Source organism: Chlorocebus sabaeus, chromosome 12 (assembly GCF_047675955.1).
Source record: "Chlorocebus sabaeus isolate Y175 chromosome 12, mChlSab1.0.hap1, whole genome shotgun sequence".
NCBI classification, from domain to species: Eukaryota; Metazoa; Chordata; class Mammalia; order Primates; family Cercopithecidae; genus Chlorocebus; species Chlorocebus sabaeus.
In genome coordinates, this window is record NC_132915.1 from 108441383 (window position 1) to 108464871 (window position 23489).

The window sequence follows — 23489 nt, forward strand, 5'->3', positions numbered from 1 at the left end:
AGAGCTGACTGGCACGGGGAGAAGGGTGCTGGAAGGCATCACCCTGGGTTGAAATGAAGGGAACAGCAGTGGGGTCCGGACAGATGCATCCACACTGCCTGCCTGCCCAACACCATCTTGACTGGGCCAGCTGTCCCTCTCCTCGTGGGGAGCCGGTAACCTTGGCCTGGCCCCTGACCCAAGGCGACAGATGAACAGATGTCCACTGCAACTCGCATGAGCCTCTAACATCTGCAAGAGAGCCTGTTCTGGCTGGGCTTCCGGGAGGGAATCTCGTCTCAGCAGAGGAGAGAGGTGCATGGTCTTCTAGTTTGGGGGCAGACACAGAAAAGGAACTAGACAGTGTCCTTTTGGCCAGCAATGTAATGGTCAGCACATCTACACCCAGCTGGCTGCTTGGGTTTAAATAGATCTTTGCCCAAAATTATGGCACCTTCCATTTTTGGAGGAAGTCAAGGTAACTCACTGAATGATCCTCTCCTCTAACCTCAGAAGCTGTGGACCTTCTTATTCTCCCTATGGCTGTTCCTTCCACGTTCCTGCCTTGCCACCTGTCATTTCCCATCAGGAACGTCCTCCCTTCCCAGTGCCCAGCACCCCCAGCCTCCCACTCCCTCTCCCTCCCTGAGATCCTTGTTCTCACTCCCTGTGGAGGCCCATGATCAAGTGGCGGGCTGCCGCAGCCTTCCACACTGGTGAATGACAGCCTGCTACTGAGAAACAGGTGGAGCTGCTGTCCCCACAGAAAGAGAAGCTCCCAAGGGCAGAGACCCAGTCTTATCCTCCTGGATCACCCCTATGGCAGCCAGAACTATGAGGGGTCACATACAGCGACCTTCAGGGCCAACTCCTTGGCTGTCCCCATCTCGTCCTATGGTCACTGTTTGTCACCTGTGTCACCACCATTACTACTGCCTTACAGAGGGCCCCCTCTGCCAGTCAGCATGTTTGGGTACAAGTGCAGAAACTGGATGCAGCTCAAGAAGAAAAGGGGGTTGACTGCTCACACCTGTAACCCCAGCACTTTGGGAGGCCGAGATGGATGGATCACTTGAGGTCAGGAGTTCGAGACCAGCCTGGTCAACATGGTGAAACCCCATTTCTACTGAAAATACAAAAAATTAGACAGGTGTGGTGGCACATGCCTGTAATCCCAGCTACTCGGGAGGCTGACACAGGAGAATCACTTGAACCTGGAAGGTGGAGGTTGCAGTGAGCTGAGATTGCACCACTGCACTCCAGCCTGGGCAATACAGCAAGACTCCGTTTCAAAATATCTATATCTATATCTATCTCTCCATCCCAGCGTGGCTCACAGAGTCCTACACAGGCTGGGAAGCCAGGCCCTCAGGGCTACCCCACAGGAACAACACCCCAAGCAAGGCCACCCAATGGGCTGGGAAGACACCACACAGTGCAGCCCGTGCCCATGATGCTGCTGTCACATGTGGGCACTGTGCCGCCATCAACCATGCTGCCCTTCTACCCAGGAAGCAGGCCCTGCGGAGCTGCCAGGTAGTGCTCCGGGCCCTGCCTGTGACTCTGAGTCTGGACTCCCCCGGCAGGTGAAGCACTGGTAGCGGGCCCAGCCCTGACTGTCATGGAAGCTGGGAAGGTGTTTTTAGCTTCTGGGGTGGGAGCCAGGGTGGGCATTCAGCGGCCCTTTCTCTGTTCTAGGCCTAGGGCCTGGGGCAAGGCCTCCCAGGGCCCTCCCTGTGGGTGAGAGAAGCCATCATAGGAAACAGTGTGGGAAACACTGCTTGCAGGACAAGTGCGGAAACAAGGTGGCTTTGAGGACACATGGTCAGGTGAGAGGATGAGGCGAGATGGGAGCCAGGGTGCCATGGGAGGTTTGTGGGGAGGGGTGGCAGGGAGGGTGGTCAAGGGTGGAGGATCCTTGGGCCATGAGGCAGAGCTCTCACTTGGACCATGGGGAGAGCGCCTGCTTGGCCAAAGTCAGATGAGGGAGCAGTGGGGAATCTGGGTCCGCTCATGCACCATCGCCTGCTGCGTCTCCGGGGCTCTGACCACAGGCCCTGCTGAAGCTCCTCCAGACACAGACGAGACCCAACAGGGCTCAGGGCGTGCAGAGCCCGAGGAGTGGGGAAACGCAGCTCGGCAAGGGCCTTTGGGGAGCAAACCTGACTCCTGAGTCACGCATTTGTCTGAGAGTTCCCGGGCTGGGGGCTGCAGGGAAACCCTCCCCTTCCAGGTTCCTGTAAGTGGCGCCCAAATGGTACACATCTATGAACAGACTTTAAAAGGGGAACATCCACGGCCTTTCTCCCCACCTAATTTCTCCCACACATTTATGTGATTAATTTCAGTTTCTTAAAATCTAACACCTTGAAACTCCAGCCCTGCTCATGAGTAATTATTTATAAACAGTGTCATAAAAGGCTGCTTGACTGCCAAGAGTAATCAACTTCTTCCAACCACTTCAAAGGAAATCAAAAAACCTTTCCATCCACAGATCCTTTTGAGGTTTAACTAGGAGCATGATTTAAAATTCACAAGAAAACCCTTAGGTATTGGAGCTCTAATACACAGCTTTCTTGGACAAACGTTTGATAAAAAACGAAACATACCATTATATACACCATCGCCTGCTTTAATATTGCCCAGGGCTACTGTAAATGCTCACTTTGTACTAAATCTGCTTTTCTGGCGGCGAAGGGGCTGCCAGCCTATGTACCGAGGCTCTCTCTGCTCCCTCGTGTGCTTGCTCACTGGGATGAGCCCGGGGCCTTCTTTCCCTCTACACCAGTCACTGGGCATGTCACTGTGTGTGGCAGTTAACCCCGGGCCCAGGAAGAGGAAGGGCTGAGGTCCTAGCTACAGTTACCACAGGCCGCTGCATGGCTGGAAAGGGGCACAATGATCTGACATACCAGCGCAGGGGAATAAAACACACATTGGATGTCACGGGCCCCTCCAAGCCTCCCGCACTCTTCTAGGACACATGAGGATTGGGCTTAGCTGATTCGAGGCTTCTCCCACTCCTAGAAAAGTCACCAAGGCGGCCGGGCGCGGTGGCTCATGACTGTAATCCCAGCACTTTGGGAGGCCGAGGCGGGTGGATCATCTGAGGTCAGGAGTTTGAGACCAGCCTGGCCAACATGGTGAAACCCCGTCTCTACTAAAAATACAAAAGTTAGCTGGGCATGGTGGTGGGTGCCTGTAATCCCAGCTAGTCAGGAGGCTGAGTCAGAAGAATCGCTTGAACCTGGGAGGCGGAGGTTGCAGTGAGCCGAGATTGCGCCGTTGCATTCCAGTCTGGGCGACAGAGTGAGACTCCGTCTCCAAAACAAACAAACAAACAAAAAACAGAAAAAGAAAAGAAAAGTCACTAAGGCAGGGTAGTTTCCCCTGTCTTCCTTCCTCCTTCCCATTTTTGCTCCACAAGCGTGGGCAGAGAGAGAGAAACCCATGGGTGTCGCTCTCTTCTTTCCATTTCAGTGGTTGGGACTTGAGCCAAAGGACAAAATGTTCCAACATCTGTAAAAGCTGCCAGCTGAGGGCCTGCGGTGGAGTGCAGGGCTGTGGGAAACAAATGAACTCTCCAAAACAGTGGTTCCTGGGACCCAGTGACTCTACTCCCTGAGAGCATCTAGCCAAAAGCTGGACTCAGCTGTTCAGGAGGACAGACCCCCAGCTGGAGGCTGGCCCCCAGCTAGAGACGGCATGAGGCAGGTCTGGATCCAAGCCCCTGCTCGAGAACAACAGAGCAGGTGCAGTGCAAAGAAAGGAGCAAGGACTCCATGGAGGGAGCTTTGGGAAAGCCCCAGACCTTCGGATGAAGGGAAAGGGGCACTAAGGAGGGTGGGAGGAGGAGACAAAGGGAGGGAGGCGGCAGCGGAGGTGGCTGTCCAGCCAACATCAACTACACTCCATCCAAACCAGAAAGATGATGTTTAAACTTTAAAATCCTGATGAAGTGGACAGTTTGACATTGAAAATTAAAGCTGCACACAGAGGAGTAAGATCAAAACATAAAGAGATTATTGAATCTGCCTCAAATTTCTTGAAATTCAAGGCTCTTGAGCTTCTAGGCTGGGGAACGAGGTAAGCCTTGAAGTAGCGGTTTAAGAACACACAGGGCCGGGCATAGCGGCCCATGCCTGTAATCTCAGTGCTTTGGGAGGCCAAGGCAATAGGATCGCTTGAGCCTAGGAGCAGGGACCAGCCTGGGCAACATAGTGAAACCCTGTCTCTACAAAAAAAAATTTAAAAATTAGCCAGGTGCAATAGCATGTACCTGTAGTCCCAGCTACTCAGGAGGCTGAGGCAGGAGGATCACTTGAGCCCAGAGGTCAAGGCTATAGTGGGCTGTAATCACCCCACTGTACTCCAGCATGAGCAACAGAGTGAGACCCTGTTTCTAAAAAGAAAAGTAAGAGGGAGGAAAGAAAAAAAGAGAAGAACACAGGGCATGCCCCAAGCAGGATTTTCAAACTAACAGCAGAAAACGTCAGTGCAACCTAACTTATGAGAGTTCAAGTGGTTACATTATTATCAAGCACTTTTTTTTAGACAGAGTCTTACTACATTGCCCAAGTTGGAACGCAGTGGGTATTCAAGATGCAGTTGTGGCACTGTGGTCTCGAACTCCTGGCCTCAAGCGATCCTCCTGTCTCAGCCTCCCAAGTAGCTGGAGCTACAGGTGCACTACCACACCCAGCTTTCAAGCACTTTTTTTTTTTTTTTTTTAGATAGGGTCTTACTCTGTTGCCCAGGCTGGAGTGCAGTGGTGCGATTTCAGCTCACTGCAACCTCCACTCCCTGGGTTCAAACGATTCTCCTGCCTCAGCCTCCAGAGTAGCTGGGATTACAGGCATGTGCCACCATGCCCAGTTAATTTTTGTATTTTTTGTTTTTGTTTTTCAGATGGAGTCTCACTCTGTCACCTAGGCTGAGGTGCAGCGGTGCGATCTCGGCTCACTGCAAGCTCCACCTCCCGGGTTCACACCATTCTCTTGCCTCAGCCTCCCCAGTAGCTGGGACTACAGGCACCCACCACCATGCCTGGCTAATTTTTTTTATTTTTAGTAGAGATGGGATTTTACCATGTTAGCCAGGATGGTCTCGATCTCCTGACCTCATGATCTGCTCGCCTCGACCTCCCAAAGCACTGGGATTACAGGCATGAGCCACCGCACCCAGCCAATTTTTGTATTTTTAGTAGAGATGGGGTTTCGCCATGTTGGCCAGGCTGGTAAGCACAATTTTTAATTTAGAAAAATCTATCAAGCTTTTTACTACTGGAAACTCGACGTCGTATCCCTGGAAGCCGCTACCCATGGTGCATCAGGGATTTCCCATTCCTTCAGCCACCACTGACCAGACCAGAGTTTCACGGCTTCCATCTGGTTTTACCAAACATGTCCATTTCACAAATGAGGAAAGTAAGGCCAGAGACAGCCACGATCTCTCACGTCTCTATATTTTAAGATGAGTGAGCTGCAGGGTACCTGACAGCGGGGAGGGAGGTGGGGGGTGGTAGGACAGAGGATTGTGCTGCACCGCACTCTCCACTCGCTCTTGGTTGACTTTTAGTCCGACTTTGTTTTCGCTTTACTTTTACTTTAGCTTTTACTTGGCTCTTACTTCACTTTTACTTTGTGTTTCCTTCTGCTTTGCCTTCCCTTTGCTGTCCATCCTTTCTCTGGTGGCGGGGTGAGATAGCTGCGTGGGGGCAGAGTTGCTGTCCGCAGCCCTGGAATAACAGAGCTTAGCAACACCCAAGCTCCCAGCACCCACTCGGCCTCAGGGTGGGGGCGGGGGCAAATGCAGGAACTTCTTCCTCTGGCAGATGGAGTCAGTGGGGCCTGGGGGCGAGCCGAGGTCTGCAGCAGTAAGGGCCACGCAGGAGGGCAGGGTAGGCTTAACATCCACCCTAAGAGCAGGTGAATCTGGAGAGACAGAACCTCCCACCTGGGCCATGTAATCAACAGCCAACCAGAGAAAGACGGTCTCTGAGAGTCGCTGCAGGGCACAGTAAACTGCACCAGGAAGGTGGGGTTGGGGAGAAGGCAAATCGGACATGGGGAACAGGGTCCCGAGGCCACCCCAGCACCACACCACCCACGCCTGGGCACACAGGACTCTCAGTCAACATCCGCTGAACAAGGGAACGTCCAGTGAATCAGCCATTTGCACCTAACCAGAGGCTCAGAAAAGGGACTCTTTCTTGGCCCTTTGTGGGGTCTCTCTTTGAACCTGCCTGCCTAGGTCCATGCAATGGCATCGGGAGCCAAGACTCCCTTCCTCTGCTGCTCCGCAGCCAGACCTGGATGCACCAGGAACTGCGTGCAGGGCACGAGGAAAAGGCTTGGAACCTCCTCTCTCACCTTTTTTTTTTCTTTTAACTACCTAGTGTCATTTCTCACCTTGGGCCTTCTGAACCTCCACACAGGGCATCTCTGGCCTCTGTCCTTAGCTGCACCAAGTGCTAATTTCACTGGTGCGCTGGTAGCTCCTTCAAAGCAGCTAATTCTCCAATGAAAGAAACATAAAAGCTCCAAGACATCAGTCCTACCCAACATCCCACACAGGACAGGACTGACCCTCCACTTGGCAAAGGGACCATGGAATAGAGTGAGGGGCCTTCCTTGTGTGAGCGCCTCCCTCCTCCTCGCTCCTGTGCTCTGGGTCTGCTGACCTGCACCGGCCAACTGCAAAGGTTTGGGGAGCTCAGAAACTCATTAACAGGCTCTGATAATGAGACCGTCGGAAAAGCCCAAGAGCTTGCCTGTCTAGGTAGACCAGAGACCAAACTTACACCTGACAAGTGGAGTGATCAGAGAGCTGAAACCCAACAGGCGACATCAGCTAGGGCAGGCGAAAGCATTAATAATTGATTCCATGGGTCATTCTGGGGTTTTCATTTTAGTAACTTGGCAAGAGAATTTTTATAAGTTGTGCTCCAAAAGAAATTAAGGCATTTTTTCAATGAACCACCACCTCAAGTTGTCGAAACCCCTCCCTTCTGACCCCTCTTCAGACACAGGTAGGACAGAATGGTGCTCAGCTCTTCTCGGGGTGGGGCAGGATCCCTGGAGAGGATGAGGAGAAGGAGGAGGAGACAGAGGAGTCAGGGAAGAAGGGGAAGGAGGAGGTGAGGGGAAGACGGAGAGGGGAAGAGCCCCAGCCAGTACTCACCATTGTCGTTGTCTTTATGCAAGTGCTGGATCATGAAGGGGATGGGGTCCTCAGGCTGATGGATCAGGAGTTGCTCCAGCATGTTCTGTGGGTGCAGGGCAGACACCCAGGTGGTTAATACCTGCAGGGGCACCTGGTCACCACACATACCAGCTACAGGGCCTGCTCTCTCCACTGCACCCCACCAAACGTGACTTCAACCTGGGACCCAGCCTCTGCCCCAGCTGGCATCTGCTTGGGTCCCCATGAGCAGAGGCATGAGGGGGGCCACGTGGTGCTGCTGCAGAGGCACCTGGGGGAGGCAGAAGTGGGGAGCCCTGCCCCTGATTCAGAGCAGGCAGTCCAGGGCTCTCTCCCCTGGGGTTCTTTGGGCTTCCCAGATGAGCCTTCTCCAAGTTCTCAAGCATCACCATTCCCCTCAGAGCCTTAGCGGATGCTGTTCCCCTAGCTAGGAAGCTTATTCCTCATCCTCATCCTGGCTAACTTCTGCTCAGTCTCAGATCTCAATGGGAACATACCTTCTTGAGTATGTGCACTAGGCAAACACGTCAGATGCTCCTACACCTGCCTACAGGCATTGCCCTGTTCCATGCCTCACCCTATTCCTACTCACCAGGCCACCATCCTCCCGGCAGGCCATAGGTTCTTTGGGCCTCCTTGTCTGCCTAGAGCCCTTGGCACCCCAGTGCCTGGTAGTCATAGCAGATGGCCGGCGCAGATGTTTGCTGGGGAACATGACCATCACCACTCCATGTGTCCCTCCAGAATGGAACAGAATATTACCGGCCAGATTTCTAAATAGTCCTGGGATGTTCTGGCCATTTCATCCAATCAGGCAAGCATATCAAGGGAAAGCAGATTCTGGGGTTGCAGAAGCCTAGGCACAGAAACGAGGAAGAGCTCACAGCAGCTGTGCTACCGCAATAAGGGGCATCCTTCAGCCCCAGGGACAAGGAGGGAAGGGCTGTAGCCCTCTTGGAGTGAAGGTGAGTGTGGGGCAGGAAAAAGAGCACCGAGCCGTGAGAAGTCTTGGTTCCAGCCCCACTGTATCTCACCAGCAAGTCCCTTCACTTCTCTGGGCCTCAGCTTCTCCGCCTGTCCAGTAGCGCAGCTGGAGTGAACTCACGTTTGTGTATCACTGGTGTGATGGAATTAGATGATTTTTCATGGTTCACACATAAATATTTTACATTTCATGTTTAAATCATCGTATATTGAACGTATTGGAAAAATAAGTACATCAAATCAATAATTTCAAGGATATCACTTAGGATGAGGCAAAAGCGGCTATTTAATTTTTTTAAAGGTGAGTTGATTAAAACCAGTGATGAGTTTAAATGGAGGTGCAGTAGTGGTTATGCAGATCTGTCCACGTGATATAACTGCACAGAACTGTATGCACAACAAAAACATCAATGCAGGGAAAAATGGAGGAAATCCAAATAAGGCCTACAGCTCAGGTAACCCTCTTGTACCAATGCCAGTTTCCTGGTTTCGACGATGTGCTACAGTTATGTTAGATATTATCACTGGGGCAATGGGGGAGGGGAGACCAGAAATCCATGCTATTTTTTAACTTCCTGTGAATCTAAAATTATTTTAAAGTCAAAAGTATAAAAAAATGGAAATGGTCAAAACCATGGGGGGAATACACAGATGACTAAGGACTGGAAATACTGGACTGAAAGCTTTCTTGTTGGGAGGCAGAGGCAGAAGGACTGTTTGAGCCCAGGAGTTCAAGACCAGTCCGGGCAACATAGCAAGACCTCGTCTCTATTAAAATTAAAAAAAAAAAAGATTAGCCAGGTATGGTGGCCTGCACCTGTAGTTTCAGCTACTCTGGAGGGGCTGAGGCAGAAGGATTGCTTAAGCCTAGGAGTTCAAGGCTGCCGTAAGCCATGACTGCATCATTGCACTCCAGCCTGGGCAACAGTGCAAGACCCTGTTTCAAAATCAGGAAAAGCTTTCCTGGGCAAGTCCTCCAACAATCATTGTGGAAAACACACTCTAGAGCAGACAGCAGGGCTCCAGATGCTCCCCCATCCTGCCCTGACCTGCTGACTTCTAACCCAGCTAGCTATTTTATTTGTGATTGGCCACTCAAGCAGTTTTAGGAATCTCTTGCTCTCCCTCTATCAGTTAACACTTTCCAAGGGGAATGTGTTTGATGGAGGTACAGACACGGGTTTCTTTGTCTGGGCTCAGCTATCTAGTGTGCAGGGCAGAGTCTCAAATGACCACAGACACCACTATGCCCTCCATGGCATGCCCCTGGTGAGCAGACAAATGTTCTGGAAACTGAGCTCCAGCTTCCCTTTGCCTCCCAGAACCTTTGAGTGGCTGAGAGTTCATCCTGTCCAGCTCCTGAAAGCCTTGACCTCCACCAAGTGCAGAAGGGAAAACTGGGGCCCTGGCGGGGGCGGGGCCCCGCCCAAAGTCACACGGTGACCTAGGGGCCCAGTCAGGCCTGGAGCCAGGATGAGAGCTTCGGAGCTGCAGGGGACGTCCGGCCCTGAGGGGGAGGGACCAGGGTGGGAGACGCTGCTGTCCCCGAGGCAGCCCTCTCCAAGGATGGAGATGCCAGCTTGAACTCGGACAATGCCCACCTCAAAAACCTGGGCCGAGAGGCTCCCCACAGATTCGACAGATGGGAACTGTCAGAGCCAGGAGAGCCCCTAGGAGACCACCTCTTCCAAGCTGGCATTTCACAGGTAGGGAAACCGAGACAAGGAAAGGACTGGTTCCAGATCTTAAGGCCCGCTGGCGGCCCAGCCAGGACCAAATCTCGGCTCAAGTGGCCCCCTTCCTCCCCCTGGGTCCGCCTGAGGCAAACCCTGGCAGGGCCAGGGGCGTCCCCAGTTCGAGGGCCCCCTCGGGGTCACGGCGACACACGAATCGGACACCTCGAGTTGGGCTGCTTCGTGGGCGCACGACTCGGCCCCAGCTACGGGTCCCGGCCGCGCACCCGACGTCGCAGTGGAGGCTCCCGAGCCGCCGCCAGCGTCGCGACAGTCAGGGGTGTCCGGTCACCTGCATCAACTCGAAGATGTGGTTCTCCTCCCCATACTGGGGCATCTCGGGGGGGATACGGTGCGGGGCGGTGGCCAAGTCCATGCAGCCGTCGCGGCGCGCCGCTCCCTAGTAACCGCGTCGCCAGGGCCGCCGCGCCGTCTGCGTCATCAGCACGCGCCGCAGCCCCGCCCTGCAGGCTCCGCGCCGGGCCCAGATACCCGAGCCTCGGTCGCGCGGGTCGCACCCGCCCCGAACTCTTCGGCTGACGCGCTCTGCGGCTCGGGCAAGTTCTTTCCCCAACCCCGACCTCGCTTTCCCCATTTGCGCATCTTAGCGGGGGACACCCTCGGGTGGCTTCCAGCTGGGCCTCCTCGTATCTGAGACCCTCGACGAAACCCAGAAGGGGGCAGGTCGGCCCTCCGAGGCGGACCCTGCTTCTGGTTCTTTCAGTGCTCCCTGGCCCCGCTCCCTGTGCCTCAGTTTCCCCATCTTTAAAATAGAGATGCGGGAATAAATGTGGGGGAGGGTGTTTGAAGAGGGAGGGGCGTCTATGGGATGGGCCGGAGGTTCGAGGATCGGGTGGAAACCTCAGCCCAACTCCTAGCGTCGAGCCCGGGTAGACCCCACCTCCGGCTCCCCGGCTCTGGCCCAGCCGCCACGTGACCCGATTGCTATGGCACCGGCGGTAACAATCAGGCCCACGGCCCCGCCCCTTCTCGCCCGACCTCCCCACCCACCCTCGCCTCCGAAGACCTGGGACGGGCCTCCCCAACCCTCCGGGGCACCGACACTCACGGAGTGACTTCAGCTTCTGGGTGCTCCGTGGAGCGAAGAGCGCTCTAAGACAAGCAAGGGTAAACAGCGATGACCGTGGGTGGGCCCACTCAGACCCCATCCCGGCCTCTGGGTCAGAAACTGGAAGCTGGGGTGGAGGATGGAAAGATGGAGGGGTCCAGAGGATGGAGGGGCCTGCATAGCTGTCTGGGTGGGTGGCGAGGGGAAGGTTCGCGCTGGAGACGGAGCTTTTCGAGTCGTGTGAATTCCCAATAGTACGGGGCAGCTTGATGTTAGTCGCAACACTGAATAGGGAGCTCTAGCTCTTGTCTGTTGCCATTAACAGTAGGAACTGTAAGAGTTTGTTGAACTCTTAACTTTGTGCTCTCGGCGAAACTCTGTTGTCTCCGTACCTTATGGAGAGGGAAAATGGCACAGTCAGTGCAGACAGCCCCAGATTCCAGTCTTGGCTCCACTTCTTACTGTGTGAGCTTGGCAAACTCTTTAGTTGCTCCGTGCCTCACTTTCCTCGCCTGTGAAGCAGGAACTGCTGAAGGATTTCAGGAGCTAATGTATTGGAGAGTAACTGGCATGCAGTAAGCACACAATATATGGGGCTACTGTTAGTAGTAGTATCTCATTTAATCGTTCCAACAACCCTGTGAAATGGGCACCTTCATTCCCATTTTACAGATGAGAAATTGGAGGATTAGAACAATGAGGAGTGGTTGGCTGGGTAACTTTGGGCGAGTCACTTCCCCTTTCTGGGCTTCTTTCCTCCTCAGTTGTTGATCATACAGCCTTAGAACCAGAAGGCCTCTTGAACAAGAGGCTAATCCAAACTCCCTCATTTGACAGATGGATAAAGTGAGGCCCAGAAAAGGGAGAAATCTTGGCTAGGGCCACCGATTAAATCGGGCAGAGCCAGGGCATGAACTCCACATCCAGGCTCCAGCTAAAGCCCTTTTCTACCAGCCACCTGCCCAGAGACGTGCCCTCCCAATGTAAAAGCCAGCACTGTTGCCTCCTCACCTCCAAACCGCTTCCTCAAAGTGTGCACACCTTGGTAGGCTTGTCAAACCCAACTGTAAAGATAGCTGGGGAAGAAAAGGAAGCTGCCTCCCCCTGAACAAAGTACACAACAGCCATGCCTGCCATTTGCACCGGAGAGGTTTGGTTTGCTTCCTGGACATTTCTGAAATGACTTGCCTTTCTCCTCATTTATTTTAAGCCCTAGGCGCTTTTCCTACCATGATTTAATCTTCTTTACCAGCCTGGAAAAATACAAATCAATTAAAGCCTAAAACCTATGGGTAATCATTTTTTCCCTCCCTGCTCCCCCAGATCGAGAAGTGCCCATATACCCTGTGCCTTTCATCCACACTAATTTGGCTGCAGTGGCTCTCGTTCAAGGGACGATCACTTCAGATAGCTTATTACAGCTCCTCTCGTGACATTCCTGGCATGCATGTCACAAGTTGCTAGGATCAAGAACGGAGTCAGTTTTGCTCTCAGCGGCTCTTGGGGCCACCAGCCAAGGTAGTGCTGTATCCCTGGAGAACTTGACAACCCCAGGAAGCTCCAAGAGGGTGACAGGGAGCTGGGCACACAAAGGGCAGCCCCCTGAATGTTTAGTCCTCCTTGCTTTGGGTCAAGGAAAAGGGAAAGTCTAGTGGTCATGGCAGTGAGGCCTAGGGCTAGGGCTCTAGTCAGTGGCTGAACCCTAGAGACGTCAGGCAGCTCTTCAGGCCCTTCGCATTCCCTATCCTCACCTCCACAGTCAGTCTGATGTCCGGTGTGTTTGTCTCTAAGTACTACCAAGGAGAAGGGGAGGAGGAAGGAGGAAGGGAGGAAGAAGGGAGGGATCCAAGTTAAGAGCCCAGACTTTATAAAGCCAGGCAGAGCTGAGCAGGAAGTCCTGACTCGCCCATTCCTTATCTGGCCTCAGTTTCCTAATCTATCCTGTGAGGATAACCATGGTACCTGGCTCTAAGACCATGGTGAGGACTTGAGCTAACATGTCCTAGAGCCGCATCCCGTGACCCGCGCTGTTCTTAGGAGGACTGGAGTGAGCCACCCTTCTTCAGGCCAGGATCTCCTTGAGGGCTGGAGCACAGCCCCAGCTGTCCTGGCACCGTACCCACCCTCCTCCTGCAAATGCCCCTCCAGCAGACAGTGGCCCTTCGTTCTCCAGGTTCCCACCTGCTTCCCTGCTTTATTTCCTCCCTATCTAAAATGCTGTTCATTTCAATCTTCCGCATGGTCTGCCTTCCCCTGTGACAGACGAGCTCCTCCAGGGCGGGGAGTCTTGTTGGACACCCCAGCACCTGAATAGTGCCTGGCACACAGTAGGAACGCACAAGTGAATGAATGCATGGAGTGCTTTTCACCCCCTTGGCTTAGAAGCTTCACCTGACACTGGGGTCCCTCAGCCTGACCCTGTCCACTGTCCTCTTCTGCATAGTCCCACGTCCCCACACACCAACCTCCAGCCCAGGGTCCCACCCCCACTGCACACCTGTCTCACCTCTCCACAGCCTCCTTCTTCTCAAGTCCGGGTTCAAACATCCCTTCCTCCGGGAGGTCAAGCCCTTAGCAGTTCCTGCTTCTTTTGAGGTACACACCATGCGTGTGATGGTGTCCCCTGCCATTGCACACACACACGCTTCAGCCACAGTCGCGTTGATGATTCTGATGATAGCACCACCACATACCGGGCCCCATGGTCCACGCCGTACACCTCTGGTCTCGTGTCAGCTCACCCCAGGCTGGGAGGCTGCTGCACACTGAGGCTTAGGGAAGATGGGCAGCTTGCCCAAGGTCAGCAAGAAGGGGTGGAACCAGGATTTGAATCCAGGCCTCTGTGATTCCAGGGCTCCAGCTCCTCTCATGACATTCCTGGTGTGCATGTCACAAGTTGCTAGGATCAAGAACAGAGTCAGTTCCTCTCAACCTCTACCAACCACAGCTCTCACCATGATGGGGGAAAAGCCAGGCCAAAAGGGCACACGCCCCTTTTCCCTGGAGCTCCACCTATGTGCTCTCTCTAACTTTCCTGGAGCTTCACCTTTTGAGTCATTTGTAAGCCCTGGGCCAAGATTAGGGCAAGGCAAGTGATGCACTCTCAGCACAAAACTTAAGGGAATGCCAACAGTTCAATCACTGAGGTGGACATTTTTCACGTTTTAATGCAATATTTTTAAAAAATCAAAAATAATGCCTAAAATCCATTTAGAGTAACATGTCAAAAATTTTAAGTAAAGGTATACTCAGTATTACTGATTTCTCCTTTTGCCTCAGGTTTCAATATGGCAAGGTGCAGCCATCTTTTCTTTACAAATTCTGACGCTGCCAGCTCATGCTCCTAATCCCAGCACATTGGGAGGCTGAGGCGGGAGGATCGCTGGAGCCCGGGAGTTCGAGACCAGCCTGAGCAACATAGGGAGACCCCATCTCTACCAAAAAAAAAAAAAAGGAAACAAGTAGTCAGGCATGGTGGCACGTACCTGAGGTCCCAGCTACTCAAGAGGCTGAGGCAGAAAGACCACTGGAGCCCAGGAGGTCAAGGTTGCAGTGAGTCATGATCACACCACCACACTCTAGCCTGTGTGAAAGAGCAAGACCCTTTCTTTAAAAAACGTTTTTGGGGCTGGGTACAGTGGCTCATGCCTGTCATCCCAGCACTTTCGGAGGCTGAGAAAGGTGGTTCACTTGAGGCCAGGAGTTCAAGACCAGCCTAGCTGACATGGTGAAATTCCATCTCTACTAAAAATACAAAAAATAGCCAGGTGTAGTGGCACACACCTGTAATCCCAGCTACTCAAGATGCTTTTTTTTTTTTTTCTTTTGGAGACAGGGTCTCACTGTGTCACCCAGGTTGGAGTGCAATACTGCGATCATGGCTCACTGCAGCCTTGACCTCCTGGGTTCAAGCGATCCTCCTGCCTCAGCCTCCCAAAGTGCTGGGATTACAGGTGTGAGCCACTCTGCCTGGCCTATTTTTATCCTGATTGCTGAGTTTTTTGGCACCTCCTTAAGTTTTGCACGGAGGCAAGTGCCTTCCTCATCTCGCCCTAGTTGGGCCTGGGTGAGCCGGACACCATGGGAGGCGCAACAGGAAACCACTGTGCGTGAGTCAGCGTGTCTGCTCCAGCCAAGGATGTGGCAGGTGTCAGTAAACCATGGCAGGCGTCATAAACCCCCACCTCATTCCCCACCCTCAGCTCTCCTTTCCATAGGAGGTTGAGCTGAAAAGAGGCCCCTGCCCTGCCTGCCCTGGCCCTGGCCCCAGCCCACCCCCAGGGGAGCTGCAACTGCCCCTGCGTCTGTTGATAGTCACAGCCCTGTGGCTCTGCTGCAGAAGCATACTCTTGTCTTTCCAGGAGACCCACTCAGTGGCTCTGAAGGTGGCTCCTCTAAGGCAGCCTTGCTGGCTTTTGGCTCCAGGGATAGACGCTCCGTGGCTGGGCTCCATCTTGCTAAAAGGCCTCTTCCCCAGCCTCCTCCAAGTTCCCTGATTTACCACACCCATCATCTGGCAGAGGCCATCTCCTGGTCTGTTCCTGTGTCTCCTTTCATTCCTCTGATGTCGTCTCCTCTTGCATCAACTGGGGATACTCCCCCTACCCCGCCTCTGTGTTGGTTTTTTTGGTTGTTTTTTGTTGTTGTTGTTGTTGTTTGTTCGTTTGTTTTTTGAGACAGGGTCTCCCTGTGTCCCCCAGGCTGGAGTGCAGTACTGTGATCATGGCTCACTGCAGCCTTGACCTCCTGGGTTCAAGCTGGACCCCCAGCTCCAGCCCTGCTCTGGACACAGCAGAAAGAAATATTTCCCAGCCTCATCTTGTTCTCATTCCTATCCACCTGGGACCTGCTTGGAAGCTTGGAATGTGCCTTCCCTGCCCCAGTCCATGCTAAATGTTCTGGCCCCTTCCATCTCCAACATCTCCCTTGGACTAGACCTGACCTCAGCACAGCCTTCTCTGACCCCTGCTCATGTGGTGACACGTTCGAGCCCGGACTTTGTTCTGGAGGCAGTGGAGGGCAGCTGAGTGTGGCAGCACTGACGATGCTGGTTAGACCTAAGGAAGCCTAGGACCCAGGGTGTCTGGGGCACAAATTTGCTGTGACACCCTAGGCAAAGCCTTTCCCTCTGAGCCTCACTTTCCCTGTAGCAGCTCAAGGGAGTTGGTTTTCTGAGTCCCTTCCCGCTCTAATGTGATAGAAATCTGTGGTCTGGAGCATTTTGCATGCACTCAGCAAAATTGTGATGTTGTGGAGCACACACCCACAGACTCTTCTGCCCACAGGAGGACTGTAGATGCTCTGTGGACCACCCAAACCACAGCAGGGACAGTCTGTGAGGTGCCAAGAGAGAGCCCTCCCCACAGCCTCCATGTTACTGATCACGGCATTCCAGCAATTAACAGGGTCAGAGAGCAGTCCACTAGCCACCAGCCCTGCCCTGAGAATGCGCAAACCTGAGACCAAGGCTCCTGCCCCCAGCCCAGGGCAGGCAGACTCACATCTTCTCAAACTAGACAGTGTAGTATTGATTCTTCTCCCCGCTTAATTCATGGGAAGGAATTCCTAGACTTTCCCACCGATTGTAGAGTGGCAGATGCTTTAAAATAATTTGATCCAAACTGATAATCTCCTGGTTTTATATCCTGTGGTATATCCCTTGATCCCAGGTTTTGCTAACACCGCAATGAGGGATTGGAGGCTGTGTGTGTACACATGTGCGTGTGTGTATGCATGTGCTTGTGTGTGTGTAGGCATGTGCTTGTGTGTGCGCGCATGTATGTGTGTGCGTGTGTGTGCGCGTGTGCGTGCGTGTGTGTAGATACCCACATCTGGAGAAACAACCAGAGAAACTCTGTCCACAGCTGATGGAAGAAGTCACATTTCATGGCAAAGAATGTGTTCATGGAGGGTAAATTTCAAGGTCAGGCTCAGCTCTGTCATGGACAGCCTGGGGGGTCTGGACAAGTGTGCAGCCTCCCAGGGCCACGCTTTCTTCTGTGGGGAGGCGCTCACAGGTGCTCCAGTGAGAGGGGCCATGGGTATCCCTCTCACCTGACAGTCCTTCCCTCCAGAGCTGGATCCGAGCACTGGGTCCCAGGACCTCATCACTATCCTCTTTCTCCCCATAGATTCCTCTTCTCCTGTAAATGACCACAGAGGAAGACAATGAATGAGGTGAAAGAATCGCTTCGCGGCATCGAGCAGAAGTACAAGCTCTTCCAGCAGCAGCAGCTCACCTTCACCGCCGCTCTGGAGCACTGCAGGGAGAACGCCCATGACAAGATCCGGCCCATCTCCAGCATCGGACAGGTGGCGCTCCCGACCCCTACCCTGGCCGAGGGGCAACAAGCCCAGCCCCCTCTCAAGAAAGATGAAACCACTGGGGCCCAGAGAGGGGAAGCACATTTGTGCCAGAATCAGGACCCAGACCCAGAACCTAAATGGTGGAATGAGTCCTTCATTTGTTTCTCCACCAAATGTGTAAGTGAATAACACAGCAGTTAAAGAGGCGGGCTTAAGACTCAGCCAGCTGGGGCTTACGTCCTAGCTCTACCATGTGCCACTGCTGTGACCTCAGGCCAGTGACTTCACCTTTCTGTGCCTCAGTGTCCTCATCTGTGACGCAGGTTCGGTGGTCACCCATAGAAAACTGGGGATTTACTGGTGACCAGAGGGATCCTGTCCCTCCCATCAGATTTCACTGGGGGTTGAGGAACGGTGGGATGCCAAGCACACTGCCAGGTGCTTTCACAGATGTTTTTATTTAACCTGCATCTCCTCCAGGGTTAGCTGCTGTCCAGGTTTGCTCTGCAGGACTTGGAGGCCTCAAGACCAAATGAGCCTTCCAGGAAGTTAGGGGCTGGAGCTGCAGTGCAGTTAGGAACACACACAGGCCGGCCCTTCGCAGCTTGGAGGGAGTCAGCTGTGGAAGGGTAACTGCCCCAAGATGGGTGGGAACAGGCACAGGGCTCAGAACTGCAGAGGAGAGATAGGCTCGGGAGGAACAAGCGACCCTCGCTGGCAGCATCCTTTAAAAACTTTTTTTCTGGCCAGGCGTGGTGGCTTAATGCCTGTAATCCCAGCACTTTGAGAGGCCGAGGCAGGTGGATCACGAGGTCAGGAGTTTGAGACCAGCCTGACCGACATGGTGAAACCCCGTCTCTACTAAAAATACAAAAATTAGCCGGGCGTGGTGGCGGGCGCCTGTAATCCCAGCTACTCAGGAGGCTGAGGCAGGAGAATTGCTTGAATCTGGGAGGCAGAGGTTGCAGTGAGCTGAGATTGCGCCATTGCACTCCAGCCTGGGCCACAGAGCAAGACTGCGTCTCAAAAAACAAAACAAAACAAAAACAAAAAAAATGAAAAACTTTTTTTCTAATTTTGGTAAAATGTTTCCTCAATTTTTTAACTCAAAAAAATGTTAAATGTAGAGGCCAGATGCAGTGGCTCATGCTGGTAATCCCAGCACTTTGGGAGGCCAAGGTGGGTGGATCACCTGAGGCCAGGAGTTTGAGACCATCCTGGCCAACATGGTGAAACCCCATCTTTACTAAAAATCCAAAAATTAGCCAGGTGTGGTGGCACACACCTGTAGTCCCAGCGACTTGGGAGGCTGAGGCATGAGAATCCCATGAACCCTGGAGGCAAAGGCTGCAGTGAGCTGAGATCACACCACTGCACTCCAGCCTGGGCGACACAGCAAGACCCTCTCTCTCTCTCTCAAAAAAAACCAGTTAAATGTACAGAAAAGCAGCACCCATATAACCCTCACCCAGATTCAGCGACTTGTGACATTTCGCCAGTTTAGCCATATTTGCCCATGCATGCAGCCCCTGAGCTACTGGAAAATAAACTTTCTCTTCTGTAAACCTGGACTTCGGGGGAAGAAAGGAAAGAAACTGCCTACATCCTTTTTCGTCCATCCTCCAGAAGCTTCGAAAGTCAACAAGTGTCCCTTCCCAGAATCTCTATCAATGCATAAGGGAGTGGCCTTCTTGCCTTAGGTTCAGCTGAAGGCTCTTGGTAAATAGTGGCCTTGTGTTCTGAGAGTTGCCTCTTACCCCTCCCCTGGCCTCCCTGAACCAAAAGTGTCCGAAGGTTCCCTGCACATCGTGCCCCGCCCCCCGGTCCCCCCACCAGTGCTCTGCTGTAGTTACACCTTGGGGCAGGTTCCTCCTCCTTGACCCCCACAGGTGCCCTTATGGGTATGTGTGTCAAAACCCTCTCGCCCTTACAAAGCTGCTGTGTGCCTGGCAATCCTTGAGAAGGAAGCACTTCAGATTGTTTGGGGAAACATCCCTTAGCAACAAAAAGGCAAACGGTTACAGCAAGAAAACCCTGATTTAGATGTAGACCTTTGTGGGTGCTGGAGGAGGTGATACCTGCATCTGTCATCAGATTGTGGAGAGTGGAACCATCTGACCGTGAAATGGGTCTGTTAACCTGGGCTGGACCACAGCCAATTCCTCCCTAGCACAAGATCAGACCTCCCGCTCTGGCTCAACCTCGGATGCAGTCACTTGGTAACCCAATAAACTCCCCTTACTCGCCTGCCCCTCCTTCCTCCAGCTTGTGAACATAGTACAGCTGAAGCCCAAAGGATTCCAGTCCCTGCTGTTTCCTCCTCAGTATGGGTGGCCCACGCTGGCATTTCTCACAATGAACTCTCTAAGTGGGATGACAGGCACTGTGGCATTAAGTCAGCGGGCAGCCCCCTTTTGCTTTAGGTAGTGGTTGGTTCAGGTGGCATGGGGACAGGTGAGGGGTAGGGCACGGAGCCACTGAGCTGGGGACAACATCCAACTAAGCCACTGGTGCCCTGGGCAGGTTATTTCACCTCTCCAGACCTCCAGTGCTCATGTCATGGTACTCATCTGTAAGATGAGAATTTAAAAAGGTACCTACTCAGTGTGTAGGGTTTAGATGAAGACAAGTGAGAGCAGGCCTGTAAAGCATTTTGCATGGTGCTGGAACACTTGATTTTATATCCGTCTATCTATCTACCCATCCATCCATCCATTTAATTAATTGTTTTTTTTTTTTTTTGAGATGGCGTCTTGCTGTGTTACCCAGGCTGCAGTGCAGTGGTGTGATCTCGGCTCACTGCAGCCTCCGCCTCCCGGGTTCAAGTGGTTTTCCTGCCTTAGCCTCCTGAGTAGCTGGGACTACAGGCATGTGCCACCACGCCTGGCTAATTTTTTTTTTCCTAGTAGAGATGGGGTTTTACCATGTTGACCAGGCTGGTCTCAAACTCCTGACCTCAAGTGATCCCTGCCCACCTCAGCCTCCCAAAGTGCTGGGATTACATGTGTGAGCCACTGTGCCCAGCCAATCCATTAATTTCATATCATCTATCTATGTATCCATCCATCCATCCATCCATCCATAGAGAGAGATACTACTATATAGAGTGGTCTGTACCTTAAAATGCTTACGCGTTACTTGCATCTCCCCCATGAATCATGGAGGGTGGGAGGGAGTAGGGTGGGTGCTCCTGGACATCTGCACCATAAGCCAGCCAGGACCTGGGTTGGCATGTCCCCAGCTTATGTGGCGGTGGCCTTTGCAGGTGCAGAGCTACATGGAACACTACTGCAACAACTCCACAGACCGGCGGATTCTGCTCATGTTCCTGGACATCTGTTCAGAGCTGAGTAAGCTCTGCCAGCACTTTGAGGCCGTGCACTCTGGCTCCCCAGTCACCAACAACCTCCTCGAGAAATGCAAAACCCTCGTTAGCCAAAGCAATGACTTAAGCAGCCTCAGAGCAAAGTAAGTCCCTCTGGTGCTGCTTTTGAGGCCCCGTGTGTGCCTGTGGGGAGGCCTCTGTCCTGCTGCTTTCCTGTTGCCTGGATCATGCGGCTCCTGTTAGACCACCCTGGGCAGGAAATCCCAGTCTCCTCTCATTTACTGGAATGACTCGGATTCAACGGAACCTCTTCTTTACGAGCATCGTAGGCATGGCAGGACACCAAGTGTCTCACGGGTGTTAGCACCAGGCAGGTGGAGAAGCGGGTGTAGAGCCCAGAGCAGTTGCCCCCAGAAGCCCACAGAGATCCTCACTGACATGCAAAGAAGTGGACGCTAGCGCTGCCTCCCAGGGGCAGCAGCACTGCCACTGAGGGCTCCTCATCCTGACAGCCTGGGAGCCCGTAGGACAGTGGGCCAGAGCCTGGGGAAACTCTGTAGATACCAGAGTGAGATGAGCCAGAGGGATGAGCCAGCCAGTTCCTCACCCCCAACCCAGGTTCTTGCGGACCATGGGGCAGTGGTTTGCACCTCCTGTCTTTCACACCAGAATTACCTGGGGCCTGTGGCACCCCAGGCCTGGTCTGCCAGAATCTCTGGGGACAGAGAGCCTGAGCATGCTGTGTGTCCAGTTCTAAAGCCTCCCCAGGTGACTCTGCTGTGCCTGAGGTCTGGCAGCTGCTTGCCACGGCATGGCAAATCCCGGGAGCATGGGCTCACCCGGCCCCCTGCCATCCTGCAGATACCCTCATGACGTGGTGAACCACCTCAGCTGTGACGAGGCCCGGAACCACTACGGAGGCGTGGTCAGCCTCATCCCCCTCGTGCTAGACTTAATGAAAGAATGGATCGCCCACTCTGAGAAGTTGCCACGCAAGGTGCTGCAGCACGTGAGTGAGCCCCAGGCACGCCAGGAGAGCACCAGGGGAGCCGCTCGTCCCGCCCAGGCCATAGGCACCCAGCCCGGGGCCACTAAACACAAGTGTAGACAGCTCACCAAAGTCAGCCTCAAACCCAGGGGATGTTCAAAACCACCCTGGAGGCCTCCTGGTGGGAAACTGTAACTCAGAGCCAGGGAGCTACATCGGTGGAGAGCTTTGCTATTTAATTTGGATTTTACTGGTTGGTCCTTTTTTCATTGGTACCCACGGCCCCTGCCACTTACTAACCCCAAAGGGAATCAGCCAATATATTACTGAGACTTCCTCTCTCTCTCTTGCTTTAACTTTTGTTTTTTTTTGTTTTTTTTTGTTTTTTAAGACAGAGTTTCGCTCTGTCGCCCAGGCTGGAGTGCAGTGGCGTGACCTCTGCCCACTGTAAGCCCGCCTCCCGGGTTCACGCCATTCTCCTGCCTCAGCCTCCCGAGTAGCTGGGACTACAGGCATCTGCCACCACGCCTGGCTAATTCTTTGTATTTTTAGTAGAGACGGGGTTTCACCGTGTTAGCCAGGATGGTCTCAATCTCCTGACCTCGTGATCTGCCCTCGTGATCAGCCTCCCAAAGTGCTGGGATTATAGGCGTGAGCCACCACGCCCGGCCCTCTTGCTTTAACTTCTAATGTTTCCGCTTCTAAGCATCAGGCTCTGTGCTGATGAAGAGGAAACCCACTTACAGGAGTTTCCCAAACAGGATGGCGTGGTAGAGGGTCCAAGGAGGGCACTGAACTGTCACCTAGGTCCTCTTTGAGCCACATCCGGCTCCAGTGCCAGGCCTGTCCCTGCTGCGGGCTGCAGCTTTGCAGTGAGCCACCAAGCTGGAGACCATCCGCTCCTTGCCCCACCACCAGCCCCAACTGTAGGCAAGGCACATGCTGTTTGCGAGCCAGGGATGCTCCCCTCCAGGATGGAGTGGGGGTGAGCATGTGGAACGCAGTGTGTTTATATTTCATTGTTATTTTTTGAAATGGAGTCTCACTCTGCCTCCCAGGCTGGCATGCAGTGGCATGATCTCGGCTCACTGCAACCTCCACCTCCAGGTTCAAGCGATTCTCCTGCCTCAGCCTCCTGAGTAGCTGGAATTACAGGCACCCGCCACCCCACCTGGCTAATTTTTGTATTTTTTTTTTAGTAGAGACGGGGCTTCACCATGTCGGCCAGGCTGGTCTTGAACTCCTGACCTCAACTGATCCACCCACCTCAGCCTCTCGAAGTGCTGGGATTACAGGTGTGAGCCACCGCGTCCGGCCAGAACTCAGTGTGTTTAGTTCTCTGGACCACAGCCAAAGGGGAATAAACCCACCTTCCCTTCTCCTTTACTTGGGAGAGGGAGACCATGACCGAAGCCAGAATTCTGATTTTACGGCTCCTGAGCAAGGGCAGTGACCTGGTTTTCACAGCATAGTTGAACCCCAACCATTGTAAAATGTGTCCCTGGCTTCTGAGCTTGCCCAAAGTAATGTCTGACTGTTGGTTTTTCCCTTCACAGGGGACGACTTAGCTTCTGTATTGTTGCTTCCTCAGGGGGAGACAGTCGAGAATAAAAAGTATTCTACCATCTCTCTGCCTGGCTTGGTTTCCTGGGATTTATCCCTGAAAGAAAACCTCCATCTCCCCTAAGACATCAAAGGACACTGGGCAGTAGCCACACATGCAGAGCCTCAGCAGACAGCAGAGAGAGGCCGCCCTAGGCAAGGGGGCATCTCCAGTCAGCTTCTAAGAGGCTCATGCCCAAGCTGCAGAGGGCGAGCCAGCATTCAGATCTTCCTCCAAGGGTAGAAGTCTAGTTAGAGATCTAGTCAGATAAGAAAACCTGAATCTTCCTGAGAAATTAA

The 23489-nt window shown here is 53.3% G+C and overlaps 2 protein-coding genes across 10 annotated transcripts in view; one reads left to right on the forward strand and one right to left on the reverse strand.

The window, feature by feature from the left end:
* The window catches only part of AK8 (adenylate kinase 8), a 155530-nt gene extending 145199 nt beyond the window's left edge, over positions 1-10331 (reverse strand). For 4 of the 5 annotated variants that reach the window (XM_008005849.3, XM_008005846.3, XM_008005845.3 and 1 more), the window contains exons 1-2: positions 10192-10331; positions 7162-7246 (exon numbers count right to left, since the gene is read on the reverse strand). In XM_008005849.3, coding sequence (XP_008004040.2) covers positions 7162-7246; positions 10192-10275 — 169 coding nt within the window. In that variant the 5' untranslated portion in view covers positions 10276-10331. The remainder of the gene's footprint in view (positions 1-7161; positions 7247-10191) is intronic. The other variant, XM_037994151.2, reaches the window with a different exon arrangement.
* An 8-nt stretch (positions 10332-10339) lies between these two features.
* SPACA9 (sperm acrosome associated 9) lies at positions 10340-23214 on the forward strand. Of its 5 annotated transcripts, none has more exons than XM_008005856.3 (5): positions 10341-10456; positions 17100-17280; positions 20540-20742; positions 21461-21608; positions 22787-23214. In XM_008005856.3, the coding sequence occupies exons 2-5, from the start codon at positions 17137-17139 to the stop codon at positions 22787-22789; spliced, it is 498 nt and encodes a 165-aa protein (XP_008004047.1). In that variant the 5' UTR covers positions 10341-10456; positions 17100-17136; the 3' UTR covers positions 22790-23214. The 5 variants fall into 5 exon arrangements, with proteins under 5 accessions (XP_008004043.1, XP_008004047.1, XP_008004045.1 ...); XM_008005854.3 differs by having other exon boundaries at positions 23144-23214; XM_008005855.3 differs by having other exon boundaries at positions 10385-11027; positions 23144-23214.
* The last annotated feature ends 275 nt before the right edge of the window (positions 23215-23489 follow it).

Excerpts from the sequence above, each read along its gene's own strand:
- SPACA9 (XM_008005852.3), top strand. The coding sequence starts at position 17,137 with ATGAATGAGGTGAAAGAATCGCTTCGCGGCATCGAGCAGAAGTACAAG. Across the intron at positions 17,281-20,539 it reads CCATCTCCAGCATCGGACAG|GTGCAGAGCTACATGGAACA; the intron begins GTGGCGCTCCCG and ends TGGCCTTTGCAG. Across the intron at positions 20,743-21,460 it reads TTAAGCAGCCTCAGAGCAAA|ATACCCTCATGACGTGGTGA; the intron begins GTAAGTCCCTCT and ends GCCATCCTGCAG.